The 16,806-nt window shown below is 45.5% G+C and overlaps 1 protein-coding gene across 2 annotated transcripts in view; it reads right to left on the bottom strand.

The window, feature by feature from the left end:
* The window catches only part of SMOX (spermine oxidase), a 57,028-nt gene that overhangs the window by 22,895 nt on the left and 17,327 nt on the right, over positions 1–16,806 (bottom strand). For both annotated transcript variants that reach the window (XM_068403654.1, XM_068403655.1), the window contains exon 2: positions 2,787–3,021. In XM_068403654.1, coding sequence (XP_068259755.1) covers positions 2,787–2,994 — 208 coding nt within the window. In that variant the 5' untranslated portion in view covers positions 2,995–3,021. The remainder of the gene's footprint in view (positions 1–2,786; positions 3,022–16,806) is intronic.

The raw sequence follows: 16,806 nt of genomic DNA, 5'->3' as shown, positions 1-16,806 counted from the left end.
CAGATCAGCAGCAGGAATACTGCCTGCTGCTTTATGTCAGGAGCTTGCTCTCTGCTACACTAACAATCCTCCTGCATATAGCTCTCATTTATGAGGCACCTGATCTTTGAAAGAAAAAAATATGCCAGTAGGTCCCTCTGTATTGGTGCTCGGTAACAATTATGGTGTGTTCCAAGTTCTCCTGTTTTCAGTAGCTGTGTGGAATATAATCAAATACCAACAAATTAAAAATAGTCATTCTTGCCTGTAATACTTAGAAACTCACTATCATCGCTCCCAAGCAGATGAGCCAGTTGTTGTAAGATAAATTATTTAAAAGTGTAAAATTAAATAACACCTTTTTAAACAGAGATAGCTAATTTACTTCCAGGGCCTTAAAAGATTTTCGTTTCGACATTAATCAACTTTGAATGAATCATCCAATACATCAACAGCAGGAAAAAAACCTGCTTCCTATTCTGTGAATATAATTTCTGAGACAGAAGGAGCAGTCAAAACAGGCCTATACAATATACCACACCAGCAATTTTCCAGAGGAACGCACAGATTAGCGTGTCAGGCCTTCTGAATACACACGGGAACGTTCACATTTCCCTTTGCAGACCTATTTCCTGGGCATCCTGTCGTGATATATCTGCAGTGGATACAAATGTTATATATCATGTGCAAGAAACACACTTACAATCCACAAACATACAAACCCTCTGCCTCATCTGTGCTAGAGATGATGAACCAAACCTCTGAAAATCCAAATTATTCCCCTGGGCTAAGTAGCGACGTACTCTGTGCAGTCGAGGGAAAATACCATCCCGTGCAAGACACAGCATGGCTCAGTGAGAGGGGAAGTATTAGGATATAACCCTGAGAGGGTGCCACAGTAGCTCTGCTGAAGATTTAGATTGGATCTTCAGTCAAGTGTGCAGACAGGGAAGCAGCCAGAGAAGTTTAACATTTAAATGCCATTTAGACAAGCAGATCAAAGTGGTTGTATGTTGAAGACCCAGAAGAACCACTTCTGTAACACTTTTTGTAAGCTTTAGCTGGTTCTGAGAAATGAGCAGGTCTTGCACACCCCAGGTGCAATCTTGCTGCTTCAGGCAGTACAGAAGAAGAAAACACAGCCCAGGACCATGCTGCCCTTTTGCTCTCATACCAGGGGATAAGGAGGTTCTGAGTACGAGCCCCTTCTGAAGATTCCACCACCCAACAGAGCTCCAAAATTGTTTGGCTAAAGGGCACATGAATCTGCAAAGCACACACGAGGCCAGAAACAGACCCACCTTGGGAGAGAACTGCAGTCCATACGCACACAGTCTAACTTTGATAGCTTGCAGAAGATAAGAAAAGATGGATATTTTGTAGTTTTAAGAAAGGTATGAAAAGATCAAGACTTTGGATTACAGTCCTCTGCTGTGCAAATAACAGTTACATCTACAAACTGCAAGATCTCCACCAGACTGAAAAGCCTGCTCTTGTCTCATGTTAGTTAGGAAGTGTTAACGAACAGGATCCCAGCAAAGGCAAAGATTATGAGTAACCGGTGAAGGTGTCCAAAGGTGAGAGAATTGGTCTCAATACTAGTGCTACAAAACTATTTCACAGGTGCACTGACAAAATGATATATTATTCCCTGAAGGTTTCAGGTCCTTAACACTTCCCTCCTCTCACAGACGTGATCCAGGATATTTTTAATACAGCGTATTGTGAGTAAAGGACACACTTCCCATTCTAACCTCCATGCCAAGTCTTAGCAGAATGTAAAGTGCCCTATTCAAACCCTGGAGATTACGTTTGTCTGACTGCCTTTTCATTCATTTCCCTTCTGAAAGTTCATAGGACACTGCTGTTTATTTACTGTGGTGAGTTTATGGAGTAAAACATAGTAAGTGAGGTAAGCACCTGACAAATAAAAAAGAAAGGAGGGCAGCAAGAGGCCGAAGTTAATAAGCAGAGAGTGGGATCAGAAACAGAACTAGTTAATTGAAATCAGGAAGGCAATTCAATAAAAGTGAAGAGCTTTTTGCCTCCTGCAGAGAAGAGACAGGCAATGCCCTTCTAGACACCAGGGAAAGTTTTGTTGACTACTGTGCTGCAAAGGGCAACGTTTGTTCCAGTAGTTTTGCATTTAGAGATTTTACAAGCCCTTCCAACTGACACGGGATTAAAATATCCAGTGTCTGCACCTTTATTACACACTGAGAAAGCAAGTCGCAGAGGTAGGAAAGCTGCAAGTCAGGATGAAAGGATACATTGAAGAGGTTTTTCCAGCAGCCTGATTCACAGGGAGAAGTGCCCCACACAGTAAATTAGTTCTAGGGAAATGAATGGAGCTGTTTGTGAAACAGAATAGCTTGGAGCTTGCCCCTTTGCAAGTGATGTAAGTCACTGAGAAACAGCCCTTCACTAGCCAGGAGATTTACTGACTGCTCCTACCCAAGAGGCAAGCTTGAAAATGTTGGTGGAAACCGTCTCAGTACAGTCATTTAATCACAGAATGCTCCTCACAGGAGCTCTTCCTGTACAAATGAAAATGGTCACCAAGGTCTTCATTTTATAGAAACATGGTTTTGGAGCAGCCCTTCCTCAGAAGAGATGCACAAGATAACTCAGATTCACCCACCCACCCCGAAAGGAGCCCAAGGATTTATGTTCCTGACAACGCAACACCTCGAATAACCTTCTGCGTGTGCACGTTGACTGAAAAAGCACATTTCCAAGGTCCAATTAAGCTAATGACAACACAAAGCCTTGCTAGCAGAATAAAGCAAGCACAACGCTGCTCTTACCAAGTTTCACACTTTGCACGCGGCCTCCGATTCGGTCAGTCGCCTCAAGGATAGTTACATCCGTGAAACCGCTTTCCAAGAGCGCTTTTGCTGCGGACAGGCCTGCAAGCCCAGCACCAATAACTACTATTCGAGGCTGTCGCTTTCTCCGTAGGCCACTACTAAGAGGATCATCCGTGCTGTCTCCAGATATTTCACAACTTTGCATGCCGTCCAAGCTCTCTTTCTAAGGAACCTACGGAAAAAGAAAACAAGCGTGTTCAGGGCACTCGGCTCAGACTTATCCTCTGCAGTTAAAAATCCTAAGGAAGTGTATTAAAAAAAAAAAAAAAGTCCAGCAGAAAAGAAAGAAAACTTGTGAACTAGACCCAGCCTTCAAAGTGGGATGCATAGGAAGGATAACTGAGGTCAAATTGGGATGAAACAGCTTTTTGGCCTGGAGCACCAGTGCTGGAAACTCCAGAAATCTCCACCCTCTTGTACCACGTAGATTATTTCTGGAGAAGTCAAAGGATTTTCAAACTCCCATCTCTTTATATAACCTCCAAAAGTGGCAATTTTGTGGTGAAGACTTTAAAAAAAAAGAAAAAAAGAAAACGAAAACCACATGTCCAGTGCCAACAAGCTCCACAACACAGTGATGAAGCTTCACTTTGCCTCTGTGGCAACCACAAAGCATAAGCCTCAGAGCATGCAACTACAGGACGAGGTAAAGAGGATTTAGCTCAAAGCATGGAGATCAGATATCAAACCAATCATTACAGAAATGGTACAGACAGAAAAATGTTTCAACTGATGAAAGCCAACAAGGGCCAGTTCAAAAATTCACAGCCCCTGGAGCCAACACTGCCCTGCCACATCAGGATCAGCCTCGGTCTTTGATGAACAGAGGTTCAAACCCATACCAGCCCTGACTAGTCCAATTCTACCTCCGCCTACCCAAGGCACCCAACTGCTCCTCCAAGCAGTATCCTATTTTTCTCTGCAAACTCCTAGAAGCCATCTTTTCAACTGTGTATACCCTTAGTTCTTGGGTCCCATCACCTTAACCATGGCCTGAGTCCATGATCAAGATTAAACCTTAATAAGGGATCACTAGTGTAGGATGTCCCTATACACAAACGTCAATGTCTAGTCGTCTGGTTCTGGGTAGGTTCACACCTGTCCTCAAGAGTACAAAGGAACAGGGTACGGGGACCCATGCTCCACCAGGCCCAAGAAGACATCAGTCTTGACTTGCAAAGGATAAACACACAGCCCAGGATTCATCAGCCCTAGGCCCAGTGATCTGGAAAAAGCGCACACGATTCCTAGCCTTACCATCCTCCCTACCCAACGCTTACTGAATGCAGAGAAATCCAAGGAGCTAGTATGCTGTCTCTACCTGTCACCAGGCTGCTGGATGCTCCTTCTGAGCTCTTCCCCAATTCTCTCAACACTTGGCCAGTGTCAAAGACTCTGTTTCTCTCTTGCATCACCAGGAGAAGAGTCAAACCTTTGTGCTTAAGACATTGCTGAACTATTGGAGTATATGATCATGTGTACTAATGAAGTACAAAGCAATAGTAGTTTCATTTGGAGAGTCCATTTTCCTCCGAGATCTTAAAGCATTTATGCATGTTGACCAAGCATCTCCTGCTCTCTGTAACAGAGGTGACACCAGACTGCAGTCAGTAGTGATTTAAGCAGTGGTATAAAAAGCAAAGTGGTCCTACTAGAGCTCTCGGCAACTGTTTTGAAAATGTTTCAACTGCAACAACTTCAGCTCAGTCCACCCTATCTGGGCTCACCTGCAAGACAGATTAGCACAGTACCTGTAACAAACTCCGCTTCTGCCAACGGCCGTTGTTCCAACTGCCATTGAACAACGGAAGAGGTGACATTGAGCCAGCTCTGGCTGCAGCCATGCTAAAAACTTCTACCTGTGATTACATCAATCATCTCACTCTTTTCATCTCCTGACCAACAGATCTCAGCTAGCAGATATTTGTCATAGGGAGCCAGGCACTGGTGTTGGGAGAGTTATTTCCAAGTTGAAGTCAAACATGTCAAGCATCTGATGCTTTCTAGTCCGTGGTGAATGAGTCACGAATCACGGTCATTTGACAAGTGGAAAAGCTGTGAGCAGCCAAAACCAGGCACTGGACTGACTTCTGGGCAAGCTGGATTCAAAAGCAGTACAACAGTTTGAAGTAGCAGTGAACAATTTCTTCCCTGTTCCACAAGAAACAGTAAAGATCTGGAGCAGGCAAGGAGGTGGAGGATGCAAAGCTCCTTCCCTACAGCAGCTGGTGAGATGGGTCAAGTTTCCAGTCACAGACATCTTAGGACTTGTCTCTGCTTGGCTTTGATGGTGATTCATTCCTCCTGTGGAGTTTCCTCATCTGGGACAGGAGTGTTTTGTTTTTTTAATCTTAATCCACTCTGAGAGTGTATTTTCAGAATGGGTTAAGACAAACAGGAACACGGCACTCCAGGTATGGAGGGCCTCCCTTGAGAGTTACTTGGGAACTGCTCCATGATGTGTAGGTTAAATCCTCACCAGTCAGAGGCTGGTATGAAAGACAAGACCACTCCTCAACAGACTCACACAAACAGAGGTGAGGGACAACATTCTAGTTAAAAAAAATCAACCAAAAAAAGGAAGCATCACTTTTCTCTGTTTACCAGTGCAGGACAATGGGAAGGAGCTGGGCTTCTTTAGTTTAGAGTTAGACTTGGCAGTGCAAGGTTAGTGGTGAACTTGGACTTGGCAGTGCTGGGTTAACGGTTGGACTTGATGATCTTAAAGGTCCTTTCCAACCAAAAAGGTTCTATGATTCCTACAAAGAAATGTTTTTTCCACCATCTTCTCTTGAGGTTGAGTGAAGCCACTGCATTTCTTGGGCCCTGTCAATCACTGTTCCTTTACCTCCCCTCCCAAGCATGTCAATTTATTGACTTTTAATCTAACAAGGTAAGAAGTGAAATTTCTCTGGGTTCTTTTAAGGTCTTTAAGATAGGCCCTGAACATTGGGATCTCTGTATTCAGAGCTTCAGGAAAGTCCACCACTGGGATACGAAGGGCAAAGCAGTACAGTTACTTAAGGGTACGTAAGAACTGCCACAGCAAGTCATGCTGAAGAGTCTGGGGTTGGTACAAAGAGGAATGACCCTCTTCTGGCAGCACCCAGCTGCCAGCAGTAAGTACAATGAGAACATTGTAAGGTAGAGCTAATGTCCAGGCCTCTGAGTGTAACAACATCGGGGACTTCTCCCCCTTGCATTTGCCGACTCCTTTTTCAATCCCTCTCTGCTTCTGGCCTTCACAACAATTTTGTGGTGAGGAGCTCCACAGTCTATTATCCTTATGCAAATATTAATGTCCTTTTGGTGGTTTCAAAACCGCCACCCAACGAACATTGAGGACATCCCCCAAAACTATGTTATAAGAAACATTGAATAGTCATTCCCCATTCACATTCTCCTCAGTGCTAAGGACCTTCATATATGATCCTAGTCATCTCTTCTTCCAGAATAAATAAATCTTAATCTGGCTAGTCCTTCGTCATTTGTGAGCTATTATAAACCCACAGATGAAATAACTCTTACTAGAAATGTCTTCAGGATTTATTACAACCCAGAGACATTCTACAACACTCCACTTCTCATCCAGTCTCCAGGTAACACTTTGATGCATATATTTTAATTGTCACTGTAAAGAAACGTCTTTTCTGCCATCTACATCCTATAGAAATTGAACCATTTCAGCGCAGTTCTTTAAGTACAGCTTTCCCAACCCTGGCTTTGGTAAACTCACGTGAATTCTTCACATGAAAGCTTCAAGAAAGTGTTTCCTCCTCCTGTTTCAGCATTTTAATACGGGATTAGGTGACCTGTCTAGACAGATGAGAAAATAACAGTGTATTTTGTGTATACAGAATCCTGGTTTAGAAACCACCCTTAATTAGCCAACAACCTTTACTGTATGATCGGCAGGGGAAGGCAATTAAAATTTAGCAAGAGCTTGGGCTTTCCAACCAGGATACATGCTCCATTGTGAAATGAACAGACAACATAAATATATAAATCCCCACTGCACTTTATTTCAGTATCAATTATACACTCTGTTAGGCTCATAAGTAAGACAAGCACAGAAAACACAGTCTATTATGTGCAAAGCTCTACCTTCAACACTTGCCAAGCCACCAGCCAGGGCCTGAGCCAGCGAATATTACTAGGTCCTCTGACACAAAGATAGTTTGGCTTTTTACTTTTTCTTGATTGCCAGAAAGCATTGTTCCTTTTTTCTTTTCTTTTTTTTTTCTTTTTTATAATCACAGGGTAAGAAGTGTGTTAGCTGTTGTACCGTGAATCTCTCTGAGGCTGTAATTTTACTTTGCGTCCATCTAAGAGCACGGGGGGTACTAAATCATAGCTTGACTGACAGTAAAACTCCCCCTGCTTTGTCTTGCTTATAGCTTTCCTATTAGATAGCTAACAGGCACCAGCTTTCCACAATAAAACAGAATTAAAAAAAATTTAAAAATCCAAATACACATCTTCCTTCTGTCTTAAAAAAAATAGCTTTGATCTTCTAACCTTTATCCTTCTTCCCTCCTTCCAGGAAAATGACTCCTTTCATCTACACAGAGGAGCCTTGTTAGCTTTCAGCAGGACTTCACACCAGAGCTATTCTAGCAATAACTTATAAATAATTTTGAGCAGGTTCTTGTGTTTCATCCTTTTAATAAAGATATATTCTGGCTATAGTCCCTTTAACACAGAGTGCCTTCTACTTATTTAATGTACAATGGACCCACAGACAATGGCAACCTAGAAGAAACAGCATGAATGCAAATGTCACTCTAGCCTTCTCCACCTTTAATCCAGCAGCAACAGCAATGAAGTTCAGAGGTATGTCCACTTCATGATTTTTTTTTCTCATTTTGCCAGTAAAACCTTGCAGGTCGCAAGGAAGAAGCCAGAGAATTAAGGCAGTTCACAGCTGTCCTCCTTATTACAACAATACTCTCTGATCAGGCTATTCTTCTCAGAACCTTAAGAAAAACGTCACCAAGGCTCTGACAATTCAAAAATACAAAACCAAAATAAACAAAAACATTTCTCAAGGAAATCTGCTATTCTTAGCTCACCTAAATACTCCTGTGGTAGTACTGTCCTAGCTGCGATGACACAAAGACTTAGGCAAGGCAACGTGCTGAAAACAAAGCTTGCGTGCTTGAAGGTCTGTCTGGTGGCTGGTTGGGTTTTTTTGGTTTGTTTGGTTTTTTTCCACCAGGAATGGTCAGTCTTAAATAAAGTGGCCTTCCTCTCCCTTCAGACTCCATATCACACAGTGTCGTGGTGTAACCCCAGCCGACAACTCAGCCCCACCCAGCTGCTCACTCTTCCCTGGTGGAATGGGGGAGAGAATCCGGAGGGTAAAGTGAGAAAACTCATGGGCTGAGTTAAAGGCAGTTTAATAGGTAAAGCAAAAGCCGAGCACACAAGCAAAGCAAAACAAGGAATCCATTCACTGCTTCCCATGGCAGGCAGGTGTTCAGCCATCCCCAGGAGATCAGGGCTCCATCACGCGTAACCATTACTTGGGAAGACAAACCCCATCACTCCGAACGTCCCCCCTTCCTTCTTCTTCCCCCAGCTTTATATGCTGAGCATGACGCCATATGGTGTGGGATATCCCTTGGGTCAGTTGGGGTCAGCTGTCCCAGCTGTGTCCCCTCTCAGCTTCTTGTGCACCCCTCAGCCTCCTCGCTGGTGGGGTGGGGTGAGGAGCAGAAAAGGCCTTGACTCTGTGTAAGCACCACCCAGCAGTAACTAAAACATCTCTGTATTATCAACACTGTTTCCAGCACAAATCCACAGCACAGCCCCATACCAGCTACTGTGAAGAAAATTAACTCCATCCCAGCCAACACCAGTACACACAGCAGGTTGTCTTACACCCACGAGCCATAGCTGTACCACAGACCACAGTCATGGTCATCCCAGGTGGGACTTGTCTCACCCCATTTCATTACTCGGGTGTCCAACTCACATCTGCTGTCTGCAGCCTTTCAGGTGATGGAGAGGAGGAGAAATCCATCCTGCTGATCTTTGGCATACCTATCTTAGGATGGACAAGCTGAAAGGAAGCTTACAGACCAGTTTAAGACAATCACCTAACCTTTCTGAGTCCTCTGACATTAGCAGTTTAGCCAGGATCAGGAGGTTGCTTTGGAGGGACCTCAACGCCTCCACTTGCCATGCTTTCATTCGTGCTGTGCAGTGGTATCGAAGCAGACAAACGGCTTCACTCCTTGTTGATGAAACTCAACTAGAAGATGCGCTCCAGGAGAGCCAAAATGCATCCCAGCCACTACGGGGCATTCACGGGGCCAGAGTACAGCAAGTCCAGCCTGAAGCCTCCAGGGACACGCAATCACAGACAAGGGGACCTCAGCATTGACTCTTTCATTCAACATACCACATCATATTACCATGACATACTGATCCAGAAATAGCTTTCGACAGCTAAAATGAGGTTGAGAGGAACCGCACCTCCAGAAGAGGCAGCCAGTGGCTACGCTTCCACTTGCTATTCTGAGGCTCCTGCACAAGGACCCGGTTTTCTTTCCTAATTTATTTGCCTGAATGTTTTTTAGTCCTCCTGTAGAGTGTTGAATTGACAGTCTTCACAGTAACAAGTGTAACAGCCAGACTGGAGGGTGAGAAATGCACCATCAACACAAACAAATTCCCTGCTGACCTCAGAGCCCAAACAGCTCAGCATAAACCAAACTAAATTTACCAGAATCACTTTATTCCCCATAGGTTTTTAATTGATGAGAATTAAGCATCATCTTTAATTAGAAACCTAAACACCAATATTGTGTGTGTTTGAAAGGAACTCAGATAAAAACAACAAGACTCTGTTTCAGTTGAGAGACTAAATGGAAGCACAAGAAATAAACACACTACTATTTTATTATTATTTTAAGTGCAACTATTCAAGATACTATCAACACATGAAGGGCCACTACATACACATGTGTTTATAATGCAGGTTTGTCATCACAGTCTGAAAGTGTTTACAAACAGACACCAAACGCTTAATTCAATCTAAGCAGAGACAAAGCAAGATTGAGCAACCACGAGCAGAAGCTAGAAAAATAAGACATCTATTTTTAACAGTGACATTAATCAGCTGTTGAAACACTTCACTAAAGACAGAAAGGATACTGCTTGAAGCTTTTAAATCAGGATCCAGTCTCTCGGAGACGTTTACTCCAGTCCCACCAGAAGACAGGGTTGTGGTGCTGGGAATGCTCCTGCCTGTACGAGGGAGATGGCCAGAACAGAGGTTCAAGACAAAACTTTCTGCCCTTTGCACCTCAGGAATCTACTGTGATGCAGAACCGTATGGCTGTGAGCAGATGCATTATTAGCACAGCGTTGGAGAGACGGAGCGCAGGCGCAGGTGGTTTGCAGTGATGCCTAAGAAATGGAAATCAGTCGCACAGACCGCCCAGTGCAGGGTATCTCCTGGGCCTCAAAAACCAATTTAAAAAAAAAAAAAAAAAAACAGCAAACTTTTTGATAGAGTTTCAAAAGCCTTTTTTCAATAGATGGAATAATCTCGATTAATTTCATCAACTGCACACAGAAGAGTGGTTATCTGAAAGCACTATTAGCAGAGCCCATATGCAAAAGCTCCACAACAGAAACAGAAAGGCAACTTATTTAGCAGATGTAAAGGCACTCCAGCATTTAGCCATTAACTCATTATGCAGTCTAGCACTACTTGTACTGAGAAACTGCACGGCTGTAATGAGTAACCTTTAACTAAGCAACTTCAACAACAAATTTTCAATTATCGTCTCTAATGCACCTTTTTTCCCAAGCTGAGGGAAAAGTGCTTGGAAGAATTATTCTACTTAGAGCAATTTTATCTCACAGAATCACAGACTGGTTGGGTTGGAAGGGACCTCTGGAGATCATCTAGTCCAACACCCTGCCAAAGCAGGGTCACCCACAGCACGTTGCACAGGGTTGCGTCCAGGTGGGTTTTGAGTATCTCCAGAGAAGGAGACTCCCCACCCTCCCTGGGCAGCCTGTTCCAGTGCTCTGGCACCCTCAAAGGAAAGAAGTTCCTCCTCATATTCAGATGGAACTTCCCATGTTTCAGCTTGTGCCCATTGCCCCTTGTCCTGTCACTGGGCACCACTGAGAAGAGTCTGGCCCCATCCTCTTGACACCCGCCCTTAAGGTATTTGTAAGTGTTGATAAGATCCCCCCTCAGTCTTCTCTTCTCCAGACTAAACAGCGCCAGCTCTCTCAGCCTCTCCTCATAAGGGAGATGCTCCAGTCCTCTGAGCATCTTTGTAGCCCTCTGCTGGACTCTCTTCGGTAGTTCCTTATCTTTCTTGAACTGGGGGGCCCAGAACTGGACACAGTTACTCCAGATGCGGCCTCACCAGGGCAGTGTAGAGGGGGAGGATAACTTCCCTTGACCTGCTGGCCACACTCTTCCTAATGCACCCCAGGACACCACTGGCCTTCTTGGCCCCAAAGGCACATAGTTGGCTCATGGGGAACTTGGTGTCCACCAGAATTCCCAGGTCCTTCTCCGCAGAGCTGCTTTCCAGCAGGTCAACCCCCAGCCTGTACTCGTGCATGGGGTTATTCCTCCCGAGGTGCAGGACCCTACACTTGCCTTTGTTGAACTTCATGAGGTTCCTCTGCGCCCAGCCCTCCAGCCTGTAGTTAATCTCCTTTAGCACCTTTCCAGGCTTCAGACTCAGGCTGTCCACTGAGCATAGGTCAGGACAGAGCAGATCATTTCTCTGAGTAGACACAAAAATGAAGTGGAAGGAGATTTCTGCGCTGGCCCCAGCACTGCCTGTCGCCAGTGCTGCCCGTCGCTGTTAGCTGTGGTTCTCTCTGCGGCTCCTGGCACAACAAACAAGCATTTTGTAACTTCTCCCTCTTTTACCCTTTCATCAGCCTTCTCAGAAGCAAGCACATTAATCCTTACTGCCTGCTATTTCAAGATGCTCTTTCCAAGCTCGCCAGGCTGTAAATATGTCAAACTGGAAGATATGTCTCTTTTCTCCTTCTCCACACACCCCAACTCCTTTTTAATCCAGCAGGTCGCATGCCAAACTCGGCACGGGTTAAGTACAGACACCGCTTCAACAGAAAGCAGGAACATTATTAATTGAACTTAAGTACCCCACGTCAGTCAGATACGCGAGTGAAACAAGCCTGCTGTTATAAACTGCCTTGGTACAGTAGTTGTGTAAACATCAACCCAGCAAGCCTGCAGCACAACGGGAGTTTGACTGCATTGGAAGCAGACACACCTCGTTCTCTCAGCTACCTGGAGAGCTGCAGGAGCAGGATAATGCTCCACAGCCAACTACATACATACCAGGGCCTCTTCCAAGCTCATCAACCCGTGTCACCAACAGCACACGCACCAGTGAGATCAAGGTTAACTCGTGTTACGCCTGCACACGCTGGAAAGCCACCTCCAGCTGGGCTGAAACCACCTGGAGAGGGGCATTTCATCATCATCCTCACACTCAGGCTTTATCCAATTCGGTATTTTACTGTAAGTAGGTTTGTCATCTGGATATGGACAGCTGGAACAAGTCACTGAGCCCCAGACTAGTCCTGCTGCCCTCTCTTGCAGTCAGCTGCCAGGCATGGGCAGGTAGCAGGTCTTGGCAGAGACCTATTCTGACAGCTCACAGAAACTGGAAGTGTTGGTCAGAAGCAGCCCCTGAAAGGCTCTACTCCAACCTCCTGCTCCAAGTAGGACCATCACCAGCATGGTCTCCTTGAATGCACTGTTTTCCAGTGCTTGAAACAAGCAAGACAGATCCCAAATCCTCTGCTTTTTCCATCAGTGCGACTTTGGCTCCTTGCTCCTCATCACCTCTTCATGTGTGACCAGAGCTAGGAGCCTCACAGATGCTGCATGGAGTTGTGTGAGCCTGAGTGAGTAATTCTCCCTGGACCCAAGCAGGTTTTGAGTGGAGCACCTCCATCATCTCTGCAGCACCCTCCCCACTGCATCCCACACCATCAACACAACCCATTCATCCTGTGTGCCTCACCTTTGCCCACCAGCCCTGGTGATGGAGAGCTGACCATGCTCATCTTTCTTACCGTGGAGGTACAAGGAAGCCAGACAGCTTCTCACAAAAACAAGGCAGCACTTCTGCCGCAGACGAGCAACCCGTGCCCTGCCTTATGTTTCCGCAAGCAGAAGCAGAAACAAAGTGGTTCGATTTCCAGCGAGCTGCTGGAATTCATAGGGGTGGCTGTGAGAGAAAAATAAGTTGGAACTGAGGACAAATGCTACCATCCACTAAAATTTGCCCATGCAAAAGCCCAAGCTATCAAATGTGGCTCAAGGCACTGAAAAGGCTGCAGTTCAGTAGCGCTGATCTTACATTAGCATCTACAAGCCCCATTCACAAATTACTGTCCCACCCCAATGACTGACACACAGCGAACACAGAGCTGGATCAGATGTCAAGGAAGGAAACGCATTAATAACACACCACGTACACTCTCAGCAGCATGAACAAAATGCTTCCTGTTCTACCCGTATGCCAAACCTGCAGCCTTGTGTCCAAAACCTCTTCGGCATCAGTTTTTTGAAGGCAGCAGAGACCTTCAGGCTGACTCTGCACTCTTCTTCCTCCGGATGCATCCCAAAAGAGACAGAGGGAAATCACAGCATTAACCTTCACCTGTCCAAACTCAGGTCTCCTCCAGCCTGAGAAGATGACCTTAGCTGGGCTGCCCAGCCTTTATTCTTGTAACAAAACACTGCAAGCCTTATCTTCATTCCCCCCTCACTTCCAGAAATATCACCTCCCCACAGCTCAGGAGAGACAGAGATGGGGCCATATTAAATTGTTTCCTCTTCCAACCTGGGAAGAAGCTGTATTTCTTCGATATACACACAACAAACAACAGACTCCTACCCCTAGTGTGACCACTGATGATCTGTAGGACCTTGAACAAGCATTTTCATCCATCTGTGTCTTATAAGGATGACCACCAAGAGCCACCTCTGTAAAACTACTCCACTAGCTATGAACGAGAAGCAGCCCAAAGCTTCTAGATCTTAGAGTTGAGGCCATCAGACCTTACGCAGGCTACAGGCTTCAACCACAGCACCACTTTGTGGTCCTACACTGCTGGCCCAGAACAGGAAGCAGAAATGTTTAAGTTCTTCAACAACAACACGGTGTTCTGAGAAACAATATTTTTTGTATGTAAGTATGATCCAAGACAGCTGTCCCCTTTGCCTTGTCCCACAACGCCATCATTCAGGAAAAATGCAGAGGAGACAGAGAGACTGAATAGTCAAATCTGACATTTTATAAGTATGTCTGAATCAGCAAAGATGGTGGAAAAGATCCTTGATAGGGTCTCCTGCTAGCTTAGAGGCACTGGGCACCTCCTTTGCTGCCTGATTTTATGAGCAGCTTATCCAAAGCTGCGTTGCAAGAAAAGACATCGCTAGCCAGTGTCCAAATCTCTAAGAGATCAGACCAGCGGCACAGGCAGAGAGGGAAAGGCGGACAAAAGAGTGTCTGTGATAATTCAGTCTTCAAGACAAGGAGGGCTGGGAAGCATCTCAACGAGCCACCGGCTCCCATACCCATCACACACAGAGAGGCGATTTGCAGAGCTGGCAGGGGAGCGGGCCAGGCAGGCAATTTCAGACAAGAAGTCAGCAAAGATGGAGCAGGCAGGGAGCAAAGCTCACTTTGTAAATGGGTGCCACAGTTCTGGCTTTACCAATGAACCTGCTGAGGAGCATGCAAACGTCGCGCGTGATTCGTACACCAGTGAGGAATCCGCTGCTGCAGCCAGTGAACCCCACTGAATAACACTGAATTCAGGCAAAGAAGAGGTGTCAGGATGTTTGGTTACATCCACACCCCTGCACAGCGACGTTGGGTTTGCATCAACTGCAGCAAGTGTTCCAGTAACACACCGAGCGGCTGCCAGAAACCCTTCCCCCAGTAAGGCTCCTCCAACTCTCCAAAGTCATCAAAAATTTGCTAACTGGGAAAATCTCTGTACTTTTGAATGTTTAGAGGAGATTAAAACGAAAAAAATGGGTCACTGGATGGTGCTTTTGATCAGGAAACCACTGCACATTTTTACCACTGTGATCCAACTTGTTTTAATGCCTGCAAATATCCCTCGAGTCAAATGAACTTGTTCAAAGCTGATTCACACCAAGGCTAGTTTTTAAATTGGGTAGTTGTTGACAAGTACAATGTATTTAACAAGCCCCAAGCATCTTGGCATGCAGTATAAAGACTTCCTATTACGAGATGGTTTTTTTTTTAAAGCTAACATACGGGCAGAGCAGGTTGTCTGCCACAGGGCACTTCCATACCGTGCTTGGCACTAACAGAACTGCAAGGATATCCAAAAAATAAACCAAGGAACGTCATGCCAAGAACACAGGGGATGAATCACGCCATTTAAAACTCACTGATAAAATGCACCATTATGTGTTTTTCAAATCCTTCTCATCTGAGGGAAAAGAAAAGAAATCAAAATAATTGGCTGGCCTATTGCTGGTTCTCAAGCATGTTCCTCTGGCTGAAGGGCACCGTGAGAATACAGCAGGCTCAGCCAGCTCTGAGGTGCTGGGAAGGGAGCAGGCTATCTTGAACTACTCTTCAAAGGCCCTTCTGACAGCCTGCTGGAATACACCTTGGCCAGGGGGTCGGCATCTTGACTTACAGAATGGGGATAAATTTAAGGGCTAGATGATTTCCTCCACCATCAGAAGCTCCCATGGAACTGTGAGGAGGCGGTCACCATCCCCAAGTGATTCCCAGAGAAACGGGCTGAGAACAAAGTCAAAGGCCTTTCACGAACGCACAGCAAGGGCACCCTGTGAGGGTAAGATGGGTTAGCTATGGTCAGCCTGGCTGAGCTTTTGGGACACTCTTGGAGGCGTAAGGCTCTTCCTTCCCCTTTTTACTGCAGCTTCTCTGGTTGCACAAAGCTGGTTCGCTCGTCTGCAGCTGAGACAATGACTTCCCTGCGCCATGTGGTCTGGGCTATGGAGCTTCTCCTGCCCACGCAGCTAGTAAGATCAGAACACTGTAATGCTGTGGTTCATGTGCCAGAGGCTACAGCATTACACAGGACACAGTTAAAAGGAGTTTCACAGCAGTGACAAAAGCACAGCTTCAGCATGTTCCTTGCACAACAACAGAGGAGCAAATCCAGTAAATCCTCTGCTCTACAAATCCCCTGAAGACAGAACAAGAATATGCATCCCCTTTGTTTTGGAAGGTTGCAGAGATAGGTACAAGGGCCCACCTACCTAGAAGGCATCCCACGACATCTATCTGCTCCATCAGCAGGGGCAGCTTACGCTGCCAGAACACTCTTCTACTGTGTCAGAAGAACACTCTTCTACTGTGTCAGAAGAAGCCAGAGAGAACAGGGACACCAGAGCGGTATTCAACCTGCTGCAGTGAATGGGATATTCCCATCTTACCTCTGGTGACAGAAACCGTGATCTAGCCAAAAATTCTAACACCTTTGGTTTCCACATCCTGTTGACCACCAGGGACCTACTAACACTGTCAGCTGGCCAGAACCTAAACCAGTACAGCAAGATGCAGTTTGGCTACGTTAGCCTCAGACAAGGCAGAAGGTTAATAGCTCAGGAACAGAGCTGTTGAGGTAACCAGGACAAGCAACAACCAGATCCAAACAGGCCTGCCTTTTACCATGTCTTTACAAACTTGCCAAGCCCTGGTTGACCCGATGGTGGGAACCTTCCCCTTATTTCCAGCTCCTCAATCGCACTCAGTATTGAGAGGTATCTGCCACTGCTAAGCTTGTCGTGAAAGCAAAGCTTGGTGTTTCAAGACTGTAAAAGGAAGGAGAGACAGACAGTAAACTACAGAAAAAAAAAAAAGAGGTTATAAACTAAACACACTGGCATAATGGATCAGAACAATACTGCAAACAA

The sequence above is a fragment of the Nyctibius grandis genome, chromosome 6 (genome assembly GCF_013368605.1).
Source record: "Nyctibius grandis isolate bNycGra1 chromosome 6, bNycGra1.pri, whole genome shotgun sequence".
NCBI lineage: Eukaryota > Metazoa > Chordata > Aves > Nyctibiiformes > Nyctibiidae > Nyctibius > Nyctibius grandis.
Note: the sequence above shows the minus strand (reverse complement) of the source record. Positions and strands in the feature narration are given on the sequence as shown.